At 46.8% G+C, this 24384-nt stretch overlaps 1 protein-coding gene across 1 annotated transcript in view; it reads left to right on the top strand.

The window, feature by feature from the left end:
* LOC137366333 (leukemia inhibitory factor receptor-like) overlaps positions 1 to 24384 on the top strand; it is a gene marked incomplete at its 5' end in the record, with an annotated part of 87355 nt that overhangs the window by 33072 nt on the left and 29899 nt on the right. Inside the window, 6 exons of the mRNA XM_068028230.1 lie at positions 590 to 756; positions 1246 to 1391; positions 3230 to 3395; positions 14371 to 14438; positions 15771 to 15981; positions 20675 to 20857. Coding sequence (XP_067884331.1) covers positions 590 to 756; positions 1246 to 1391; positions 3230 to 3395; positions 14371 to 14438; positions 15771 to 15981; positions 20675 to 20857 — 941 coding nt within the window. The remainder of the gene's footprint in view (positions 1 to 589; positions 757 to 1245; positions 1392 to 3229; positions 3396 to 14370; positions 14439 to 15770; positions 15982 to 20674; positions 20858 to 24384) is intronic.

The following is a 24384-nucleotide window of genomic DNA, read 5'->3' as shown; positions in this document are numbered from 1 at the left end:
ACCTGATACATCAGCTACTTCAGACCATATTTTGTAAGCTGTTTGTTTTCCTTTACTCCACCTGCCAAGATGTTTTTGTCTTGGGCGAGGAAACCGTTCCCAAATAACAGCATTGAGCAGGAGTATGCCTAGGTGACTAATTCGTCTGGAGTCCTTCTAGTGAGGGAGCTTCCGGGGCTTCGCTGGTTAGTTGCACTGAAGGCGTTCCAGTGTATTGTGCATGGAGCTGTGTTTTCAGGTTAAACTTTCTGCTCGCTCAGGTAGATGAAAATGATCCCATGACACCATTTCATACAAGAACTGGGGAGTTCTAGGCCATCTTTTCTCCCTCAACTAGTAATGCCAAAAACAGGGTATTCAGTTGTTGATTTGTCTGTTTGTGGAACTGGCTGCCCCATTTCTCTATATGTTGACAATGGCCACACTTTATCCTTTCTCTATATGTGAAATTACTTTTGGCAGTTTCAACTTATGTTCCCACAGTTCAAGTTTGGAAATCAGTGACATATACTGTAAATAGAGGGCACTGTAGAGCAAAGTGCTATGCAACAATGACTACACACAGTCTCCAATGTTTGTCATTCTTTAGGTTGCCACAGAACTCTTTGATGTGTAAGGAAGCTTCAAGTATCAATCCATATTACTGGTGTGGTTTTCCTATTTCAAATGGCAGTGGTATACACAATATTTCAATAAATGCTAAAAACCCATTGGGGGAAGCGCAGTCCAGTGTAACAGTGGATATAACCCGTGTGTGTAAGTATATCACTTAAAATAAAGATTGTACTAACCCCTCTGGTATTCCTTCTCCCTTTATTACTGTAGGTATCTTTTGGAATATTTAAGATTTGCCTCTGGAGGTGCCAACAGCCCTCTCATGGTTCCTTCAAGTGCTCATCCTTCACACGTTAGCCCACTGTCAGCAGGTTGTTCAACCATGTATCATACAGTTACAGCCTAGCATATGGAGGGTGCCTTTGTTTAATAATTGTCCTTTTGAACTTCTATGTACACACAACATTGCTGACTCAAAGAACGAGTGCAGTCCAACATTTTGATATAAAATCATCATTAGTGAGGTTTCCATTAAATTCCAGCAGTTATCAAAATTTTTGTAATTGAACCCAGTTGATCCTCTTGCAGCTTTCTATTTGGTCTGAACAGTGACATTAGTGTTTATTTGCTTGAAGATACGGTAATACGTCTATATGGGGTTAAGTTGGTGATTTTTATTCTTCATTCCAGTTCACCCTTTTGCTCCTCACCAGCTGAGGCAAGAAGCCAAAACATTTGAGACTGTTACTTTGTCCTGGTCAGATAAAGTAGACTACACAGGCACCAGGCTGCTTTGTGAGATGGTGATCAGAGATGATTGGGGGAGGAACATGTCAGTAAGTAAATACACCATAAGCATTAACTTTAAAAAAAAAAATCTCCTCTTTTACTCTTTTTTGAAGCCACTAACTCTTGCTGGGACTGTCTTACTGACCTTTGCCAAGTGGCCATTTCCTCTGTGTGAACGTAAACAGCTTGACCCTGATATAACTCAACCAGCCCTAGGATGGGATGGAACTGCAACCGACTGCTGCAGTACTGCCATGGCACCAATCTATTTTCTTGGGTTTGGGGGGTGGTGGTTAATTTCTGTAGGGCAGTATCCATATCACTTAGAGGGTTTTGAGGAAGATTTTAAAAATGAGTGAGATGGCAAGAAGTTTCAGGGTGGTAGGATCGAAGTAGCTAAATGAGCAGTAATCAGTGGTGGAGCAGGTGTCATAGTTACATTGTATTTAGTATTTATGATCTATTTATTTGTCAGTAGACCAATTAGCTTGATGTCAGTGGTAAGAAAGATCATGCAATCCTCCATCAAAGATGTCATAGATGTAACATCCAGAAACTGAAAAATTGCCACAGAATAATCTCATGCTGTAAATACTTTGTAATTACAGCACAGAAACAAGCCATTCAGCCCATCAGGTACATAACAGTATTAATGGTGCACTTGAGCCTCCCCCCACCCTCCTTCATCTGATCCCATCAACATATCTTTCTATTCCTTTCCCCTTCAATGCATCTTTACTATTGACCTCAACTGCTCCATGTGTTAGCGAGTTCCACATTATAATGGCTCTCTGGGTAAAAACGTTTTTCTTGAATTCCCAATTAGATTTATTAGTTACTGTTTTTTATTTATGGCCCCTAGTTCTGTTCTTGCCCACAAGTGGGAACAATTTCTCTGTGTCTACTCTATCGAATTCTTTCATAATCTTAAAGACATCCATCAGGCTATTCCTCAGTCTTCTCTTTTCTACGCTGTTCACTGTTTCCGGATGGGTATAACCTGCATAATCTCTTTTGCTCCTTTTCCAGTACCTCCATAATGCTTTTAATAATATGGAGACCAGAACTATTCACAGTACTCCCAAGCGTGGTCTAACCAGAATTGTATACAAGTGTAACAACTTTTCTGCATTTCAATTCTATCCCTCGAGAAATGAACCCCCGGTGCTTTATTGGCTTTTTTTTGGCCTTATTAACTTGTGTTACTACTTTTAGTAATCCCTGTGCTGCTGCACCACATTTAAACACTTAATTTTCCAATGAGTATGTGGCCTCCTTATTCTTCCAACCAAAACGCCATGGATTATTAGAGGAGCAGATGCTGCATATGGCAAATAAAGACAGAACAAGTGACTGTGATAGAGTGGGGCAAAGCCATAGAACCATTTGAAAACAGGAGAAGAATTTTGAAGTCAACCAACTGGAGCAGGTGGCTAGTGCAATCTGGAGAGTACTGAGGTGATGAAAATTTGGAGCTTTGTAAAGGAAAAGGGTACTGGTTGTAGCGTTTCGAATAAGGTGTAACTGGTGGAGAGTTGAGGTGCAGGCCAGCTAGGAGTGGTCTTGAGGGGATGGAGGCATGGACGAGGGTTTTGGCAGTTATAGAGGAAGGATGGCTGCTAGAGGTGGGCAAGATGTAGAAAGGAAGCTGAGGTTAGGTCTCTCAGTACGCCAACATTCCAGTCCTCCTGGTGTAATGGCTGGGGAAGTTATGGAGTTCAGGCCAAAAGTTCGGAAGTGCTGCTGGCAGTAAAAGGTTGGCTCCTGTTCCCAGAGGAGATCCCTCTTTTGCATCAGTATGGCAGAGCAGGCTTTTTATTTCCTTCAGTAATTGCTGAATAATTGATATCTTCTCGTCTAATCTATAAATATTTTTGTATTACAGCATAACTACTCTGTGACTGGAGGACCAAAGGATGCACGGCACATAGTAATATTAAACAAGTTACAACCCAATACGGGATATTACATCAGGGCTCGCTATTCTTCTCAGCATTTCTGGAAGTGGAGTGAATGGAGCAATGTTCTAAATGTCACAACTGAGCAAGCTGGTGAGTAACCAGGAGGGGGAGCATCTAGTGCAAAAAATGAGACATGCAAGACTTGCTGCGCCCATACACCAAGAGATGTTATTTCAGGTAGCCAGTCTAAAACAAGATCCAGAAGGTCAGACATAGCATGGTTGTACGCAGGTGAAGCTCCACCTACACTGACCCATCAAAAACTCCCATGGCCGGTACAGCATGGATTAGATACAGAGTAAAGCTCCCTCCACAATGTCCCTTCAAACATTCCCAGGGCGGGCATAGCAAGGATTAGATACAGAGTAAAGCTGTCTCCACATTGCCCGATCAGACACTTCCAGGGCAGTTACAGCACAGGTTAGGGGGATGGTGGTGTAGTGGTAGTGTTGCTGGACTAGTAGTCCAGAGGCCCTGACTAAAGCTGTGAGGACACAAGTTCAAATCCCACTATGTCAGCTGGTTAATGAATTAATAAATATAGAATTAAAAGCTAGTCTGAGTACTGGTGACCATGAAACTACCGATTGTTGTAAAAGCCCATCTGGTTCAATAACGACCTTTCAGGCAGGAAATCTGTCATCCTTACCCGGTCTGGCCTACACGTGACTCCGGACCGACAGCAGTATAGTTGCCTCTTGACATCCCTCTGAAATGGCCTAGTAAGCCACTCATTTGTAGCAAAACTGCTACAGAAAAGTCAAAAAGAAATAAAACTGGATGGACCACCCGGCCTTGAGCTAGCCTGGAAATGACAACGGCACACACTGCCCAGTCGACCCTGCAAAGTTCTCCTGGGGACTTATGCCAAAATTGGGAGAGCTGTCCCACAAATTAGTCAAGCACCAGCCTGATATTGTCATACTCATGGAATCATACCTTACACCTAATGTCCCAGAATCCTCCAACACTGTTCCTGGGTATGTCCTGTCCCACTGGTGGTGGCAGCTCAGTATACAGTCGGAAGGGAGTTTCCCTGGGAATCCTCAACATTGACTCCGGATCCTATGAAGTCTCATAGAATGGTTGCAGCACAGAAGAAGGCTATTCGGCCCTTTGTGTCCGTGCTGGCACTCTGCAAGAGCAACTCGTCCAGTTGCACTTTACTACCTTTTCTCTGTAGTCCTGCAATTTTTTATTTTCTCTTCATTTAATTCTCTTCTGAAGGACTTCATTGAATCTGCCTCCACCACAAACTCAGACAGTGCATTCCAGGTCCTCACCACTCGTGGTGTAAAAGCATTTTTCCTCTTGTCACTGTTGCTCTTCAGCCAATCACTTCAAATCTGTGTCTTATGGTTCTGGATCTTGTGGCAAATAGGAATAGTTCCTTCCTATCTACTCTGTCCATGATTTTGAGCACTTCTATCAAATCTCCTCTTAATCTTCTCTTCTCCGAGGAGAACAGACCCAGAGAAACCTCCTGCTGATTACGACCTACCGCCCTCCCTCAGCTGATGAATCAGTACTCCTCCATGTTGAACACCACTTGGAAAAAATGCTGAGGATAGCAAGGGCACAGAATGTACTCTGGGTGGGGGAACTTCAATGCCCATTGCAAATAGTGGCTTGGTAGCACAGACTAGGCCTGTGGCAGGTAGTGAGGGAACCAACAAGAGGGGAAATCTTGTTTGACCTCGCCCTCACCAAAATGCCCATTGCAGATGTGCCTATCCATGGCAGTATTGCTAGGAGTGATCACCACACAGTCCTTGTGAAGCCAAATTTCAGTACTACCATGTTAAGTGGGATCGATTCAAAACAGATCCAGCAGTTTAGAACTGGCATCCATGAAGCGCTGTGGGCCGTCTGCTGCAGCAGAATTGTATTTAACCACAATCTGTATCCTCATGGCCCGGCATATCCCTCACTGTACCATCACCATGAAGCTCGGTAATCTACCCTGGTTCAGTGAGGAACATTTTTCTTTTATTTATGGGATGTGAGCGTTTATTGCCTGTCCCTAATTGCCCTTGAGAAGGTGGTGGTGAGCCACCTACTTGAATGCTAGACCGTTTCAGAGGGCTAACCACATTGCTGTGTGCCTGGAGTCGTGTGTAGGCCAGACTGGGTAAGGATGCTAGATTTCCTGCCCTAAAGGTCGTTAGCAAACCAGATGGGTTTTTACAACAGTCCGATAGTTTCATGATCATCACTGAGACTAGAGTGGGCGGAAAATTGGCAAATGAAATTCAGTCCAGAGAAGTGAGGTATTGCATTTGGGGCGGGCAAATAAAGTGAATGAATATACAATAAACGGGAGGATATTGAGAGGGGTAGAAGAAGTGAGAGACCTTGGAGAGCATGTCCACAAGTCCTTGAAGGTGCATGACAGGTGGATAGAGTGGTGAAGAAGGCATAGTGAATGCTTTCCTTTGTTGGCCAAGGTATAGAGTACAAAAGCAGAGATGTGATGCTGGAACTGTATAGAACGTTGTTTAGGCTACAGTTGGAGTATTGCGTGCAGTTCTGGTCACCACATTACAGGAAGGATATAATTGCTCTGGAGACAGTACAGAGGAGATTTACAAGAATGTTGCCAGCGCTGGAACGTTGCAGCTATGAGGAAAGCTTGGAGAGCCTAGGGTTGTTTTCTTTGGAACTGAGGAGGGTGAGGGGTGACTTGATTGAGGTGTACAAAATTATGAGGGGCCCAGATAGAGTGGACAGGAAGGACCTGTTTCCCCTGGCGGGGAGGTCCCTTACCAGGGGGCACAGATTTAAGGTGATTGGTGGAAAGATTAGAGGGGACATGAGGGGGAAACTTTTTCACTCAGAGGGTGGTGTGTGTCTGGAATTGGCTGCCAGGAATAGCGGTGGAGGCAAAGACCCTCAATTCTTTTAAAAGGTACCTGGACATGTAGCTGAGGTGCTGTAACCTGCAGGGCTATGGACCAGGTGCTGGGAAGGTGGGATTAGTTTGGGCATATAGCTTATTTGGCCGGGGCAGACACGATGGGCTGAACGGCCGCCTTCAGTGCTGAACTTTTTATGGTTAGTCATAGAGTCGTACAGCATAGAAACAGGCCCTTCCGCCCACCGCGTCCATGCCGACCATAATGCCTATCGATACTAATCCCATCTGCCTGCATTAATTCCATATCCCTCTATGCCTTGCTCATTCAAGTACTTGTCCAGATGTCTCTTAAATGTCGCTACTGTTCCTGCCTCCACCACCACCTCGGGCAGCTCATTCCAGATCCCCACTATTCTTTGTGTGAAAAATTTACCCCTTTGATCCCCTTTAAACCTCCTCCCTCTCACCTTAAATCTATGCCCTCTAGTTTTAGTCACCCCTACCATGGGAAACAGACTCTGGCTATCTACCCTAACTATGCCTCTCATAATTTTATATACCTCTATCATGTCCCCTGTCAGCCTCCTTCACTCCAGGGAAAACAGACCTAGCCTATCCAATCTCTCTTTATAACTCAAGCCCTCCAAACCAGGCAACATCCGTGTGAATTTTTTCTGCACCCTCTCTAGCTTAATCACATCTTTCCTATAGTGCGGCGACCAGAACTGCACACAGTACTCCAAATGCGGCCTAACCAACGTCATGTACAACTGTAACATGACGTCCCAACTCTTGTACTCAATGCCTCTGCCGATGAAGGCAAGCATGCCATACGCCTTCTTCACCACCCTGTCTACCTGTGTTGCCACTTTCACGGAACTATGTACTTGCACCCCAAGGTCTCTCTGCTCAACAACACTCCCCAGGGCCCTGCCATTCACTGTATATGCTGTATATGTCCTGCCCTGGTTTAACTTCTCAAAATGCATCACTTCACACTTGTCTGCATTAAATTCCATTTGCCAATCCCTTGTCCACTCCCAGTTGATCTATATCCTGTTGTAACCTTCGACAACCTTCTTCACTATCCACTATACCACCAATTTTGGTCTCATCTGCAAACTTACTAATCATGCCCGTAACATTCACATCCAAGTCATTAACATATATGACAAACAACAGAGGGCCCAGCACCGATCCCTGCGGCACACCACTGGTCACCGACCTCTAATTTGAAAAACAACCCTCCACTACCACCCTCTGCTTCCTATCACCAAGACAATTTTGTATCCAATTTGCTAGCTCATCCCATGTGTTCGAATCTTCTGGACCAGCCGACCATGCGGGACCTTGTCAAATGCCTTGTTAAAGTCCATGTAGACAACGTCCATCGCCCTGCCCTCGTCAATCCTCTTGGTCACCTCCTCGAAAAACTCAATCAAACTCGTGAGACATGATTTCCCATGCACAAAGCCATGCTGACTATCCCTAATCAGACCATGCCTTTCCAGATGCATAGAAATCCTGTCTCAGAATCCCTTCCAATAACTTTCCCAGCACTGATGTAAGGCTCACCGGCCTGTAGTTCCCTGGCTTATCCCTGCTGCCCTTCTTAAATAAAGGCACAACATTAGCTATCCTCCAGTCTTCCGGTACCTCACCTGTGGCTAATGATGATACAAAAATCTCTGCCAGGGCCCCAGCAATCTCCTCCCTTGCTTCCCATCGCATCCTAGGATACACCTGGTCAGGCCCTGGGGATTTATCCACCTTAATGCGCTTCAAAACCTCCAACACCCCCTCCTTTGTAATGTTGATATGCTCCAGGATATCGGTGTTCCTCCCTTGAACTCACTAGCTTCCATGACCTTCTCCACGGTAAATATGGACGAGAAATGTTCATTTAAGACCTCACCCATTTCCTGTGGCTCCACACATAGATTGCCACACTGATCCTTAAGGGGACCTACTCTATCCCTACCTACCCTTTTACTCTTAATATACTTACAGAATCTTTTAGGATTCTCCTTTATCTTATCTGCTAGGGAAACTCATGGCCCCTTTTTGCCCTCCTAATTTCCTTCTTAAGTGTAGTCCTACATCCCCTATACTCCTTGAGGGACTCGCTCGATCCCAGCTGCCTATACCTGACGTATGCCTCCTTCTTTGTCCTGACCAGACCCTCAATATCTCACGTCAACCAAGGTTCCCTAAACTTGCCAGCCTTGCCCTTCAATCTAACAGGGACGTGCCGGCCCTGAACTCTTCCTATCTCACTTTTAAAAGCCTCCCACTTGCCAGACGTCCCTTTACCTGTAAACAGCCTCTCCCATTCAACTTTTGAGCGTTCCTGTCTGATGCCGTGGAAATTAGCCTTCCCCCAATTTAGGACTTCAACCTGAGGACCAGTCCTCTCCTTTTCCATAACTATCTTGAAGCTCATAAAGTTATGGTCACTGGTCCCAAAGTGCTCCCCCACTGACAAATCAACCACCTGCCCATCCTCATTTCCTAAGAGGAGGTTGAGTGTAGCCCCTTCTCGAATTGGGCTATCCACATACTGCTTCAGAAAACTATCTTGGACACACTTAACAAATTCTTCCCCATCTGGTCCCTTAGCACTAAGGCTGTCCAGTCAATATTAGGTAAGTTAAAATCACCTACTATTCTTTTGGGCCTCCTTATCTCGAGAGACAATGGATACGCGCCTGGAGGTGGTCAGTGGTTTGTGAAGCAGCGCCTGGAGTGGCTATAAAGGCCAATTCTGGAGTGACAGGCTCTTCCACAGGTGCTGCAGAGAAATTTGTTTGTTGGGGCTGTTGCACAGTTGGCTCTCCCCTTGCGCCTCTGTCTTTTTTCCTGCCAACTACTAAGTCTCTTCGACTCGCCACAATTTAGCCCTGTCTTTATGGCTGCCCGCCAGCTCTGGCGAATGCTGGCAACTGACTCCCACGACTTGTGATCAATGTCACACGATTTCATGTCACGTTTGCAGACGTCTTTATAACGGAGACATGGACGGCCGGTGGGTCTGATACCAGTGGCGAGCTCGCTGTACAATGTGTCTTTGGGGATCCTGCCATCTTCCATGCGGCTCACATGGCCAAGCCATCTCAAGCGCCGCTGACTCAGTAGTGTGTATAAGCTGGGGGTGTTGGCCGCTTCAAGGACTTCTGTGTTGGAGATATAGTCCTGCCACCTGATGCCAAGTATTCTCCGAAGGCAGCGAAGATGGAATGAATTGAGGCGTCGCTCTTGGCTGGCATACGTTGTCCAGGCCTCGCTGCCGTAGAGCAAGGTACTGAGGACACAGGCCTGATACACTCGGACTTTTGTGTTCCGTGTCAGTGCGCCATTTTCCCACACTCTCTTGGCCAGTCTGGACATAGCAGTGGAAGCCTTACCCATGCGCTTGTTGATTTCTGCATCTAGAGACAGGTTACTGGTGATAGTTGAGCCTAGGTAGGTGAACTCTTGAACCACTTCCAGAGCGTGGTCGCCAATATTGATGGATGGAGCATTTCTGACATCCTGCCCCATGATGTTCGTTTTCTTGAGGCTGATGGTTAGGCCAAATTCATTGCAGGCAGACGCAAACCTGTCGATGAGACTCTGCAGGCATTCTTCAGTGTGAGATGTTAAAGCAGCATCGTCAGCAAAGAGGAGTTCTCTGATGAGGACTTTCCGTACTTTGGACTTCGCTCTTAGACGGGCAAGGTTGAACAACCTGCCCCCTGATCTTGTGTGGAGGAAAATTCCTTCTTCAGAGGATTTGAACGCATGTGAAAGCAGCAGGGAGAAGAAAATCCCAAAAAGTGTGGGTGCGAGAACACAGCCCTGTTTCACACCACTCAGGATAGGAAAGGGCTCTGATGAGGAGCCACCATGTTGAATTGTGCCTTTCATATTGTCATGGAATGAGGTGATGATACTTAGTAGCTTTGGTGGACATCCGATCTTTTCTAGTAGTCTGAAGAGACCACGTCTGCTGACGAGGTCAAAGGCTTTGGTGAGATCAATGAAAGCAATGTAGAGGGGCATCTGTTGTTCACGGCATTTCTCCTGTATCTGACGAAGGGAGAACAGCATGTCAATAGTCGATCTCTCTGCACGAAAGCCACACTGTGCCTCAGGGTAGACGCGCTCGGCCAGCTTCTGGAGCCTGTTCAGAGCGACTCGAGCAAAGACTTTCCCCACTATGCTGAGCAGGGAGATTCCACGGTAGTTGTTGCAGTCACCGCGGTCACCTTTGTTTTTATAGAGGGTGATGATGTTGGCATCGCGCATGTCCTGGGGTACTGCTCCCTCGTCCCAGCATAGGCATAGCAGTTCATGTAGTGCTGAGAGTATAGCAGGCTTGGCACTCTTGATTATTTCAGGGGTAATGCTGTCCTTCCCAGGGGCTTTTCCGCTGGCTAGGGAATCAATGGCATCACTGAGTTCCGATTTGGTTGGCTGTATGTCCAGCTCATCCATGACTGGTAGAGGCTGGGCTGCATTGAGGGCAGTCTCAGTGACTGAGACTGCACCTACTATTACAACCCTATAATTCCTACACCTATCTGTCATTTCCTTACATATATGCTCCTCCACTTCCCTCTGACTATTGGGGGGCCTATAGTATAATCCCATCAAAGTGATCACCCCTTTCTTATTTCTAAGTTCTACCATATGGCCTCGCTGGACATTCCCCCCGGGATATCCTCTCTAAGTACTGCCGTGATGTCCTCCCTAATCAATAGTGCAACTCCCCCTCCTCTCTTACCTCCACCTCTGTCACGCTGGAAAGATCGGTACCCCGGAACATTGAGCTGCCAGTCCTGCCCATCCCTCAACCACGTTTCCGTAATAACAATAATATCTCAATCCCATGTACCAATCCATGCTCTGAGTTCATCTGCCTTACCTGTAAGGCTTCTTGCATTAAAGTAAATGCAGTTTAGCCTACCAGACCTTCCATTCTCCCTGCCCGGCTTGCCTACTGGACTTGCTTGCTTTAACCTCTGCATTTTCCTCAACTATCTCATCTGAGAGATTACTACTTTGGGTCCCACCCAAAGGTTCTTTGGTTCTAGCTTTTTATTCCAGATTTATTAATTAATTGAATTAACTTCCCCAGCTGTGTAACTATGACACCTGCTGGGGACACTGGGGACTGCTTCTTTAGCTACTTCGATCCTACCACCCTGAAACTCCTTGCTATCTGACTCCTTGTTTTTAGAGGCTTCCTCAGAACCCTCTTAGTAATGGGGATACTGTCCTACAGAAATTAACCACTACCCCCCCAAACCCAGGAAAATAGTTCAGTGCCATGGCAGTGTTGCAGTTCCCATTCAGTCGTGAGATGTGGGCATCACTGGTTAGGCCAGCATTTATTGCCCATCCCTAATTGCCCTTGAACTCTGTGGCTTCTTAGCTATTTCAGAGGGCATTTAAGAGTCAAGCAATTAAAAAAGGCTTCAACCAATCTTCTTCACTCCACGTGATATCAAGAAATGGCTGAAGGTCCTGGATACTGCCAAGGCTATGAGCAATAGTACTGAAGACTTGTGCTCCAGAACTAGTTGCTCCTCTAACCAAGCTGTTCCAGTACAGCTACAACACTGGCATCTACCCAGCAATGTGGAAAATTGCCCAGATGTGTCCTGTACACAAAAAAACAGGGCAAATCCGACCCAGCCAGTTATCGCCCTGTGAGTCCACTCCCGATCATCAGCAAAGTGATTGAAGGGGTCGTTGACAGTAGTATTAAGGGGAACTTGCTTAGCAAGAACTTGCTTACTGATGTTCAGTTTGGGTTCCGCCAGGGCTACTCAGCTCCTGACCTCATTACAGCCTTGTTCCAAACATGGACAAAAGAGATGAGATGAGAGTGACTGCTCTTGACATCACGGCAGCATTTGACAGTATGGCATCAAGGAGCTCTATCAGAACTGGAGTCAATGGGAATCGGTGGGGGGGGGAAAACTCTCTGTAGGTTGGAGTCATACCTAGCACAAATAAAGATAGTTGTGGTTGTTGGAAGTCAATCATCTCAGTCCCAGGACATCACTGCAGGAGTTCCTCAGGCTAGTGTCCTAGGCCCAACCATCTTCAGCTGCTTCATCAATGATCTTCCATCCATCATAAGGTCAGAAGTGGGGATGTTCGCTGATTGCACAATGTTCAGCAACATTCGCGACTCCTCAGATACTGAAGCAGCCCATGTCCATATGCAGCAAGACCTGGACAACATCCAGGCTTGGGCTGATAAGTGGCAAGTAACATTCGCGCCACACAAGTGCCAGGTAATGACCATCTCAAACAAGAGAGAATCTAAACATCTCCCCTTGACATTCAATGGCATTACCATTGCTGAATCCCCCACTATCAACATCCTGGGGGTCACCATTGATCAGAAACTGAACTGGACCAGCTACAAGAGCATGTCAGAGGCTGGGAATTCTGTGGCGAGTAATTCACCTCTTGAATCACCAATGACTGTCCACCTACAAGGTACAAGTCAGGAATGTGATGGAATACTCTCCACTTGCCTGGATGGATGCAGCTCCAACAACACTCAAGAAGCTCGATGCCATCCAGGACAAAGCAGCCCACTTGATTAGCACCCCATCCACCACCTTCAACATTCACTTCCTCCATCACCGATGCACAGTGGCAGCAGTATGTATCATTTACAAGATGCACTGCTCAACTCACCAAGGCTCCTTTGACAGCACCTTCCAAACCTGCAACTTCTACCACCTAGAAGGACAAGGGCAGCAGATGCATGGGAACACCACCACCTGCAAGCTCCCCCCCCAAGCCACACACCATTCTGACTTGAAACAGTGTCGCCATTCCTTCACTGTCACTGGGTTAAAATCCTGAAATCCCTAACAGCACTGTGGGTGTAACTACACCCCAAGGACTGCAGCGGTTCAAGAAGGCACCTCACTACCACCTTCTCAATGGCAGTTAGGGATGGGGAACAAATTCCGGCATAGCCAGCGATGCCCACATCCCCCGACAGAATAAAAAAAATGCCATTGCTGAATCCCACACCATCAATATCCAGGGAGTTACCATTGACCAGAAACTCAACTGGTCCAGCCACGTAAATACTGTGGCTAGAAGAGCAGGTCAGAGGCTAGGAGTTCTGTGGTGAGTAAATCACAACCTGACCTGCCCCAAAGCCTGAGCACCATCTGCCAGTCACAAGTCAGGAGTGTGATGGAATACTCTCCACTTGCATGGATGAGTGTCGATCCAATAACACACAAGAGGCTCGATAACATCCAGGACAAAGCAACCTGCTTGATTGCACCCCATCCACCACCTTAAATGTTCACTGTTCCACCACTGACGCACAGTGGCAGCAGTGTGTACCATCTATAAGATACAATGCAGCAACTCACCAATGCTCGTTCAACAGCACCTTCCAAATAGTGACCTCTACCACCTCGATGGACAAGAGCAGCAGACACATGGAAACACCATCACCTGCAAGTTCCCCTCCAGAGCACACGCTGTCCTGAGTTGAAACTATATGTTCGTTGCTTCACTGTCACTGAGTGAAAAGCCTGGAGAACTCTTCCTAACAGCAGTAGGTGGACGGCAGCAGTTCAAGAATGAAAAAAAAGTACAGAGCACCCTCTGCACTGTTCCCATTAAGTACTTCCAGGACAGGTACAGCATGGGTTAGGTACAGATTAATGCTCCATTAATACTTCCAGATATGGAGAAGAAGAAAAACTAATCCAGTGTCTGAGATTCTGAACATCCTGCCATGTGGTAAGAGGTAGGACGTGGCCCCAGTTAAAACTATTATAAATCACAGGGATAATTCTTGAGAAGTTTATATCACCTCAGTCCTGAAATGTCACTATCCTTATACGTGTGACTCTTTACATAGTAAGCAGAAATGCAGTGGTTTTGTCGCCTGCTGCACTTATTGCTTTCTGTTTCATGTAGGTTTTGCTATTGGTGGTACTGTAGCTGCTTGAAGTTTGTGTCTTATGTCTGTGTACCATGAGTTTAGGCCAGAAACCCAGTCTAGGCAAAAGTGAGCAGCGAATTGAAGAGTGTACCCTTGCTTCTGTATTTATGTCGGATAGCACACTGTTGAACGTTGTAACAGGGCATATTGGCAAGTTGCTAAACTATAAATGTGGAACTTTTTTTTTCCCTCCTGTCCATTCTTTTCTCACGAAATGCCTGTAATTACAGCTCCATCAGCGAGCCTAGATGTTTGGAGAACAATTATGCCAAACCGAACTGTGACCGTTTACTGGAAGGTAAGGATTAGAAATGTTATTTCTAAGACACAAGGTGAAAATCTTGGCAAGTGACATCACCAAGTTTGAATATGTGATAGAAAAAAAAAATCATTCTGCAGGAAGGATGTTAAGATCTTAGGAAGTGTACAGAAGAGAGTTACCAGAATGATATCTGGGCTGAGGGACTTCAATTATGTGGTGAGACTGGAGAAACTGGGATTGTTCTCCTGATAGCAGAGAAGGTGAAGGGAAGATTGAATAGAGTTTTTCAAAATTATCAAGGGTTTTGATAGAGTGGATCTGGAGAAACCCTGTCTACTGGCAGGAAGATTGATAACCAGAGGATACAGATTTAAGATAATTGGCAAGAGAACCAGGACTGAGATGAGGCAAACTTTTTTTTTTAACGCAGTGTTGTTGTGGTCAGGAATGCATTGCCTGAAAATATGGTGGAAACATATTTCAAATGGGAATTGCAAATTTACTTGAAGGAAAAATGGTTTTCGGGGCTATGGGGAAAAAGCGGACAAGTGGACCTCATTGAATAGCCCTTTAGTTTAGAGATACAGCACTAAAACAGGCCCTTCGGCCCACCGAGTCTGTGCCGACCATCTGCCACCCATTTATACTAATCCTACACTAATCCCATATTCCTACCACATCCCCACCTGTCCCTAATATTTCCCTACCACCCTCCTATACTAGGGGCAATTTATAATGGCCAATTTACCTACCAACCTGCAAGTCTTTTGGCTTGTGGGAGGAAACCGGAGCACCCGGAGAAAACCCACGCAGACACAGGGAGAACTTGCAAACTCCACACAGGCACTACCCAGAATTGAACCCGGGTCGCTGGAGCTGTGAGGCTGCGGTGCTAACCACTGCGCCACTGTGCCGCCCTTGAAAGAGCTAACGTAAGCATAATGGGCTGATGGGCCAAATGGCTTCTTTCTGTGCACTGTTATTCTGTGATTCTCTGCTATAAGTGGTTTGGAGACTTCATGCGTAAGATTGCGAAAGAGAATGAAGGCTGAGGAATGTTCCCCATGTGCGTTGTTGGGAAGGAATGATTTGTGTTTGGATCACTAGTCTCAATGATGTCGGGACGTGGGACTCTGTGTGGAGATGTACACTTGCAGTTTAGGAAGAAGAAAAGAGGAAAGTTGAGAGGTACGCTGACTAAAGTGCTGTTGATAAAATAGGAAAAAGAAAGTTTCTGACTGAGAAAAAAGTTGGAGATGACGATGAGAAGTGAATATCTTATCAGCTGGAAAAGCTTTCCCTTACGTCCTGTTGAGGGACCAAATAAATTTGAGTGCTCTAATCTGCTTCAATCTCTCTCTCTCGCAGCCACTTTCAGCCACTGTTGCGAATGGTCCAATTTTATCCTACAATATAACTTGGACGGAGGTGGGAAGCAATTCATCAAGTACCATTGAGACATTGATGACCAATGTACAGATACACCTCGATCAAGCTGGCTACGTAATTACTGTTATGGGACAAAACAGTGTCGGGACATCACCCCCTTCTGTGATTAGGATCCCTCCACAACAGGATGGTGAGTGCTGAATGGCTTACTCCTGTCTCTATGTTGGTCCAACAATTCTTAATTTTTGGACTCCGCGAGAGCCTTCACCACTTTCTCTATAGAGGTCCTGACGACCTCTCAGTTTCCTGCTTCTGACAGAGTGCCTTTGAAATCTTGGCTGAATCTGACTGCTGCCTGTGTCTCTGGCCCTGTTTTTTTATTCCCTCTTCTTGCATTGGGAAAGGCGATGGTTATCAAACTCCTTGATAGGTGCCCGGGACCAGAAACTTCCCACACATGTGGGCCGGGATTTTGTGGAGGTCCTGATGTCGAGATTTGTGGCGGGGAAGGCCAGAGGATCGTACCGGCAGCGGCCCGCCTTGGGCCCAATGCCGGGAGTGCCGGGCCCGATTCTCCCGATGGTGGCAAGGCTCTGTGGTGGCCCCCGCGCCCCACCGACGCCAGGCGATGGGACCCAACTTTGAATATTTAAATGAAGTGAATGCATACATTTGAACAAAATTCTCAGCAATCTTACCTGGTGCCCAGGATCTTCCGAGCAGTGGCTGGCACTCACGCGCCATCACTTTCCTGTCCAGGGAAAGCTGACGCCACTGAACTGTGGAAGGGGGATACTTGGGAATTTTAGTGCAGCGAGGGAGGAGATGGGGGTGTAATCATCATTAATAGTGCGGGGGGTTGGGGAAGAGGTGACCTCTGCACTTTGATCAGTTTGGTGGTGGGGGAGGGGGGGGAAGGTCAAGTCATGCAGGTGTGTTTTGTGGCGGGGGGAGAGGGCAGCTATTACATTGGGGGGGAGGGGCGATAGTTTTTTTGTGATGCATTGTGGGGGTAGGCCTTCAAAAATTTAAATATACTGGCAGGGCTGACTGCCCTTGAAAAATGGCGCCAGCGCCTGTGCCGGCATCACAGACCCCATCCCTCCACTTAATTGGGTGGGGGTGTTGCCACACCGGCGCATTACCTTGGGCCGCAGCACACTAGTTCGCGGCAGCATGTGTGGGGAGCCATTTTTCTTGCCCGCTGCCGCATCTGGTGGTGGGAGAAGAAAATTCAGCTCATGTTTAGCAATTACTGAGAAAACTCAAAAAGTTGCTCATTATATAATCTTTGGGGGTGAAAGCTTGAAGTAGCATCTCAACCATTTAACTTCTTCTGATCTCTAATTCTGTAATTATGATCTTGGATTTGGAGGCCTGGACTATTATGATGGGGTTCAGAAGCCCACAGGGCTCCACTGATACTACCAGACCTGCTGTGTTTTTCCAGCAGTTTCTGTTCTTTATTTTGGATTTCCAGCATCCACAATATTTTGCACTTGTGCCACCATAAATGGATCAAACTCATTTATTTCAATGGTGTTTGTGGGACCTTGCTTTGTGCAAAATAGCTGCCAGAACAGAAACATCACTTCACAGGAATTCACTGTGCATACAATGTTTCAAAACATTGTTGAGATGTGGAGAGCCGTTTTATAAATGCTGGGCTTTGTTTTTATGCGATACTGGAGGGTAAGCAAACAGCAAAATGTAGAGGACAGGTACAAGGTCCAATACGATGCTTTACTTAATAACTCATGAAAGATGTTAGATTCCTCTTTTGTGTTTGTTTTTAAATACATTGATTATGTCGCAGGATGCTGACTGCAAAATGGTAACTAAATGCAGCTTGATAATTTTGCTAACATCACTGAATTGACCAGTTTGAAATGCTCTTGCAAAAGCGATGGCTGGGTATGCTTAATGGGGAGGTAACTAGGTATGTCGATGAGGGTAAAGCAGTTGATGTAGTCTACATGTACTTCAGTAAGGCTTTTGATAAGGTCCCGCATGGGAGATTGGTTAAGAAGTTAAGAGCCCAAGGGATCCAGGGCAATTTGGCAAATTGGATCCAAAACTAGCCTGGTGGCAGGAGGCAGAGGGAAATGGTTGAGGGTTGTTTTTGCGAGTCGAAGCCTGTCGTGTACCACAGAAGTTGGTGCTGGGACCCTTGCTGTTTGTAGTGTACATTAATGATTTAAACGTGAATATAGGATGAATGATCAGTAAGTTTGCAGATGACATGAAAACTGGTGGTGTTGTAAATAGTGAGGAGGAAAGCCTTAGATTACAGGACAATATAGATGGTCTGGTAAGATGGGTAGAGCAGTGGCAAATGGAATTTAATCCTGAGAATTGTGAGGTGCTGCATTTTGGGAGGGCTATCAAGTCAAGGGAATATACAATGGATGGTAGGTCCCTAGGAAGTACAGAGGGTCAGAGGGACCTTGGTGTACTTGTCCATAGATCATTGAAGGCAGCAGCGCAGGTAGATAAGGTGGTTAGGAAGGCATATGAGATACTTGCCAACACCAGGATGTTGCCTGGGCTGGAGCATTTCAGCTATGAAGAGAGACTGGATATGCTTGGGTTGTTTTCCTTAGAGCAGAGAAGGCGGAGGGGAGACCTGATTGAGGTATACAAAATTATGAGGGGCATAGATAGGGTAGATAGGAAGAAACTTCTTCCCTTAGCAGAGGTGAAATTAACCAGGGGGCATAGATTTAAGATAATAAAAACAAGAAATGCTGGAACCACTCAGCAGGCCTGGCAGCATCTGTGAAAAGAGAAGCAGAGTTAACGTTTTGGGTCAGTGACCCTTCTTCGGAACTGACAAATATTAGAAAAGTCACAGGTTATGAGTAGGTGAGGTGGGGGTGGGGCAAGAGATAACAAAGGAGGTCGAGATTGGGCCAGGCCACATAATAGATTTAAGGTAAGGGGCAGGAGGTTTAGAGGGGATTTGAGGAAACATTTTTTCACCCAGAGGGTGGTTGGAATTTGGAACGCACTGCCTGAAGGGGTAGTAAAGGCAGTAACACTCGAAACATTTAAAAAGTATTTAGATGAGTACTTGAATCGCCATAGCATACAAGGCTACGGGCCAAGTGCTGGAAAATGGGATTAGAATAGATAGGTGCTTGATGGCCAGCACAGACACGATGGGCCGAAGGTCCTGTTTCTGTGCTGTATAACGCTATGACTCTATAGGAGAAATGGAGTTTAAGTCCCATCATGCCCGTTCGAGAATCTGAATTCAATTTTAAAACTGGAAGTAAAAATCTGGTGTCAGTGAAAGTGACTGTGAAGCTGTTGGGGTGTTATACAAGCCCAGTTGGTTTACTAATGTCCTTCAGGGATGGAAACGTGCCAGCCTTACCCAGTCTGGCCTATGTGCAACTCCAGTCCCACATCGATTTGGTTGAATCTGTTCTCTGAAGTGACCGAGAAAGCCCCTCAGTTGAAATAAGGCTCCCCCTCTCAGGGTAACTAAGGACGAGCAATAAAGGGCGGCACAGTGGCGCAGTGGTTAGCACCGCAGCCTCACAGCTCCAGCGACCCGGGTTCAATTCTGGGTACTGCCTGTGTGGAGTTTGCAAGTTCTCCCTGTGTCTGCGTGGGTTTCCTCCGGGTGCTCCGGTTTCCTCCCACTGCCAAAGACTTGCAGGTTGATAGGTAAATTGGCCATTAGCAATTGCCCCTAGTATAGGTAGGTGGTAGGGGAATATCGGGACAGGTGGGGATGTGGTAGGAATATGGAATTAGTGTAGGATTAGTATAAATGGGTGGTTGATGGTCGGCACAGACTCGGTGGGCTGAAGGGCCTGTTTCAGTGCTGTATCTCTAAACTAAATACTGACGTTGCCAGTGAGGTCCATTTCCCGAGTATGAATGAAATAAAAACTGCGGTGCCTCCTAGTTTTGTTGTCTTACTGGGCAGTTTTACTGGATAAGGTAATTGGAGAGGCTGAAGGCACTGCCTAGTTCAGCTCCAAGCCATAGGTTCCAGCTTCCAGTTGCTGGTCTTTGCTGCATTTGGGATCTGCTTGTTGACCTTGCTGGGCTGTGAAATGGAAAGAAATTGGCCAGGATTTCTGTCCCTGATAACTATCCATTGATTTCTGCTAAAAGTGTTATTTCAAGTTTATATTTTAATAATCTATCCTGAAAATAAGTTGCCATACTCGTTTAGTTTGACGTACATGGTGACAGGAGGATGCAGGTGACCTGTGAGGGGGTCCGTCAGTGAAGCACTGTCCCTAACCTGGATTCAGCCAGTGCTGTAGATGAGTGCTACTGTGCCTCCTAGTTTTCTTGTGCTACTGAGTACACAAAGTAGCTGGAGAGCAAACCCCCGGCCTGCACCTTGCGGGATGTTCTGAGGTGATAGATCTAGGTTGCTAGAGGTTGATAGAGTAAAAGAAGAGGCCAAGTTTAAAGCTGGGGCTGAGGCTGAAGCAAAATGGTGGGGTGGGGAGTCAAGGTAAAACACTAAGGGAGTGATTGTAGGTGTGAGATGGGCACGTGGGAGAAATAGTAAATAATAAGGAATAAAAACAGAAAATGCTGGAAGCACTCAGCTGATCAGGCAGCATCTGTGGAGAGAGAATTAATCTTTCTGGTCGATGACCAAATACTGTCACTCAGCTGTTTCCTACGTTACAGCAGTGACTACACTTAGAAAGTACTTCATTGGTTGTGAAAGATGCTACATAAGTCTTTCATTTTTCATTCCTGGACACTGGTACTTGCAATGAGCTCTACAGTACAGGTGAGAGATTGCAATCATACTCCCCCATGAGGTCCTGTTTGTTTACATACCCTTTCAAACAAGTTGTCTCTAAATTTCTTTTTGTATTTTTTTCTGTTTTTTTTTTCTCTAGATGAAGATTTGGGCTATGAAAAAGCCAGTGGTGTAGGTGATGGATTTAGTGTGACCTGGCTGAGGCACCAGGCTGAGAGCTGTGGCTACACTGTACAGTGGTGTGACTTCCTGAGTGACTGTGTGTATAGCGTATACTGGAGGAAATTTCCTTCAAACTTAACAGACGCCACAATAATATCAGGTGAAGTATTTTTAATCGAAAACTGTTTTGCTTGAGAAATCTCTCTGACTATCATGCTCTCCCCCACGCTGCGGCTCGCTCTCCCCCACGCTGCGGCTCGCTCTCCCCCACGCTGCGGCTCGCTCTCCCCCACGCTGCGGCTCGCTCTCCCCCACGCTGCGGCTCGCTCTCCCCCACGCTGCGGCTCGCTCTCCCCCACGCTGCGGCTCGCTCTCCCCCACGCTGCGGCTCGCTCTCCCCCACGCTGCGGCTCGCTCTCCCCCACGCTGCGGCTCGCTCTCCCCCACGCTGCGGCTCGCTCTCCCCCACGCTGCGGCTCGCTCTCCCCCACGCTGCGGCTCGCTCTCCCCCACGCTGCGGCTCGCTCTCCCCCCCTCACGCTTGGGCTCGCTCTCCCCCCCTCACGCTTGGGCTCGCTCTCCCCCCCTCACGCTTGGGCTCGCTCCCCCCCTCACGCTTGGGCTCGCTCTCCCCCCCTCACGCTTGGGCTCGCTCTCTCTCCCCCCCCCCCCTCACGCTCAGGCTCGCTCTGGCTCGCCTCATCTCGCCATCTCCCTCTGGTTCTCCCCCTCTCCCTGTGGTCGTGCCCTCTCCCCCCTCACGTTCTGGTTGGCCCCCTCTCCCTCTCTCCCTCTGGCTCGTGCCTTCTCCCCTTTGGCTCGCGCCCTCTTCCCCCCCCTCCCTTTGGCTCACGCCCTCTCCCTTTCTCCCTCTGGCTCGCCCCCTCACCCCCTGTCCCTGTGGCTCGCGCCCTCTCTCTGGCACATTCTCTGGCTGACTTTCGCTGGTGTGCACCCTCTCCATCTCCCCATGCTCATCTCGATTTCCTTTCCTGATTAAATGAAATTCATGCTGACTAAGGTCACAAAAATTACAGATAAGGGAGGCCATTTAGCCCCTCCAGCACATCCCTCCATTGAAACACATGGTTCCTCCCTAACCCCTCTCAGTAACTTTCCCTATGAAACATAGAAACATAAAAAATAGGAGCAGGAGTAGGCCCTTCCGTCCTGCTCCGCCATTCAAAAAAGATCATGGTTGATCGTCTAATTCAGTACCCTGTTCCCACTTTCTCCCCTATCCCTTGATCCCTTTGGCATTAAGGAATATTATCTATCTCCTTCTTGAATATATTTATTGACTTGACCTACACTGACTTCTGCGGTAGAGAATTCCACAGGTTCATCACCCTCTGAGTGAAGAAATTTCTCCTCACCTTGGTTATAAATGGCGTACCCCATATCCTGAGACTGTGACCCCTGGTTCTGGACTCCCCAACCATCGGAACATCCTTCCTGCATCTAGCCTGTCCAGTCCCGTTAGAATTTTATAGATTTCTATGAGATCCCCTCTCATTCTTCTGAAATCTTGTGAATACAGGCCTAGTCGACCCAATCTGTACTCATTTGTCATAAGATACATGGCAAATGCAATATAATGTGGATAAATATGAGGTGGTCCACTTTGGTGGCAAAAACAAGAAAGGCAGGTTATTATCTGAATGGCGATAGATTGGGAAAGGGGGAGGTGCAGCGAGACCTGAGTGTCCTTGTGCACCAGTCGCTGAAAGTAAGCATGCAGGTGTAGCAGGCAGTTAAGAAGGCAAATGGTATGTTGGCCTTCATAGTGAGAGGATTCGAGTACAGGAGCAAGGACGTCTTGCTGCATGTATACAAGGCCTTGGTGAGACCGCATCTGGAGTATTGTGTGCAGATTTGGTCTCCGTATCTGAGGAAGGATGTCCTTGCTATAGAGGGAGTGCAGCGAAGGTTCACCAGACTGATTCCTGGGATGGCAGGACTGCCGTATGGAGAGAGTGGGTCGATTAGCTTTGTATTCGCTAAAGTTTAGAAGAATGAGAGGGGATCTCATAGAAACCTACAAAATTCTCACAGGACTGGACAGACTAGATGCAGGAAGGATGTTCCTGATGGTGGGGGAGTCCAGGACCAGGGCTCACAGTCTAAGGATACGGGGTAAGCCATTTAGAAACATAGACATAGAAAATAGGTGCAGGAGTAGGCCATTCGGCCCTTCGAGCCTGCTCCGCCATTCATTATGATCATGGCTGATCATCCAACTCAGTAACCTGTTCCTGCTTTCCCCCCATATCCTTTGATCCCTTTCGCCCCAAGAGCTATATCTAACTCCTCCTTGAAAACATGCAATGTTTTGGCATCAGCTGCTTTCTGTGTTAGCGAATTGCACAGGCTCACCACTCTGAGTGAAGAAATTTCTCCTCCTCTTAGTCCTGAAAGGTTTACCCCGTATCCTTAGACTATGACCCCTGGTTCTGGACTCCCCCATGTATTTGCCATGTATCTTATGACAAATGAGTAGAGATTGGGTCGACTAGGCCTATATTCACTAGAGTTTAGAAGAATGAGAGGGGATCTCATAGAAACCTATAAAATTCTAACGGGACTGGACAGGCTAGATGCAGGAAGGATGATCAGGAACATGCCCTCTGGTTCTGGACTCCCCCACCATCGGGAACATCTTTCCTGCATCTACCCTTCCAATTCCTGTTAGAATTTTATAGGTTTCTATGAGATCCCTCCTCACTCTTCTGAACTCCAGCAAATATAATCCTAACCAACTCAATCTCTCCTCATACGTCAGTCCCACCATCCCAGGAATCAGTCTGGTAAACCTTCGCTGCTCTCCCTCGATAGCAAGAACATCCTTCCTCAGATAAGGAGACCAAAACTGCACACAATATTCCAGATGTGGCCTCACCAAGGCCCTGTATAATTGCAGCAAGACATCCCTGCTCCTGTACTCCAATCCTCTCGCTGTGAAGGCCAATATACCATTTGCCTTTTTTACCGCCTGTTGCACCTGCATGCGACTGGTGTACGAGAACACCCAGGTCTCGTTGCATAGTCGCATCTCTCAGTTTATAGCCGTTCAGATAATAATCTGCCTTCCTGTTTTTTCTACCAAAGTGGATAACCTCACATTTATCCACATTGTACTGCATCTGCCATGCATTTGCCCACTCACTCACCCTGAAGTGCCTCTATATCCTCCTCACAACTCACCCTCCCACCCAGTTTTGTGTCATCTGCAAATTTGGAGATATTACATTTAGTTCTCTCATCTAAATCATTAATATATATTGTGAATAGCTGGGGTCCTAGCACCGTTCCCTGCGGTACCCCACTAGTCACTGCCTGCCATTCAGAAAAAGACCCGTTTATTCCTACTCTTTGTTTCCTGTCCGCCAACCAATTTTCTATCCATCGCAATACACTACCCCCAATCCCATGCGCTTTAATTTTACATGCTAATCTCTTATGTGGGACTTTGTTGAAAGTCTTCTGAAAGTCCAAATAAACCACATCCACTGGCTCCCCCTCATCAACTCTACTGGTTACATCCTCGAAGAATTCTAGTAGATTTGTCAAGCATGATTTCCCTTCTGAAATTCATGTTGATTCTGTCCGATTCTACCACTGTTCTCCAAATGATCTGCTATAAAATCTTTGATAATGGACTCTAGAATTTTCCCCACTACTGACGTC

Source organism: Heterodontus francisci, unplaced genomic scaffold (assembly GCF_036365525.1).
Source record: "Heterodontus francisci isolate sHetFra1 unplaced genomic scaffold, sHetFra1.hap1 HAP1_SCAFFOLD_1057, whole genome shotgun sequence".
Taxonomy (NCBI): domain Eukaryota; kingdom Metazoa; phylum Chordata; class Chondrichthyes; order Heterodontiformes; family Heterodontidae; genus Heterodontus; species Heterodontus francisci.
Note: the sequence above shows the minus strand (reverse complement) of the source record. Positions and strands in the feature narration are given on the sequence as shown.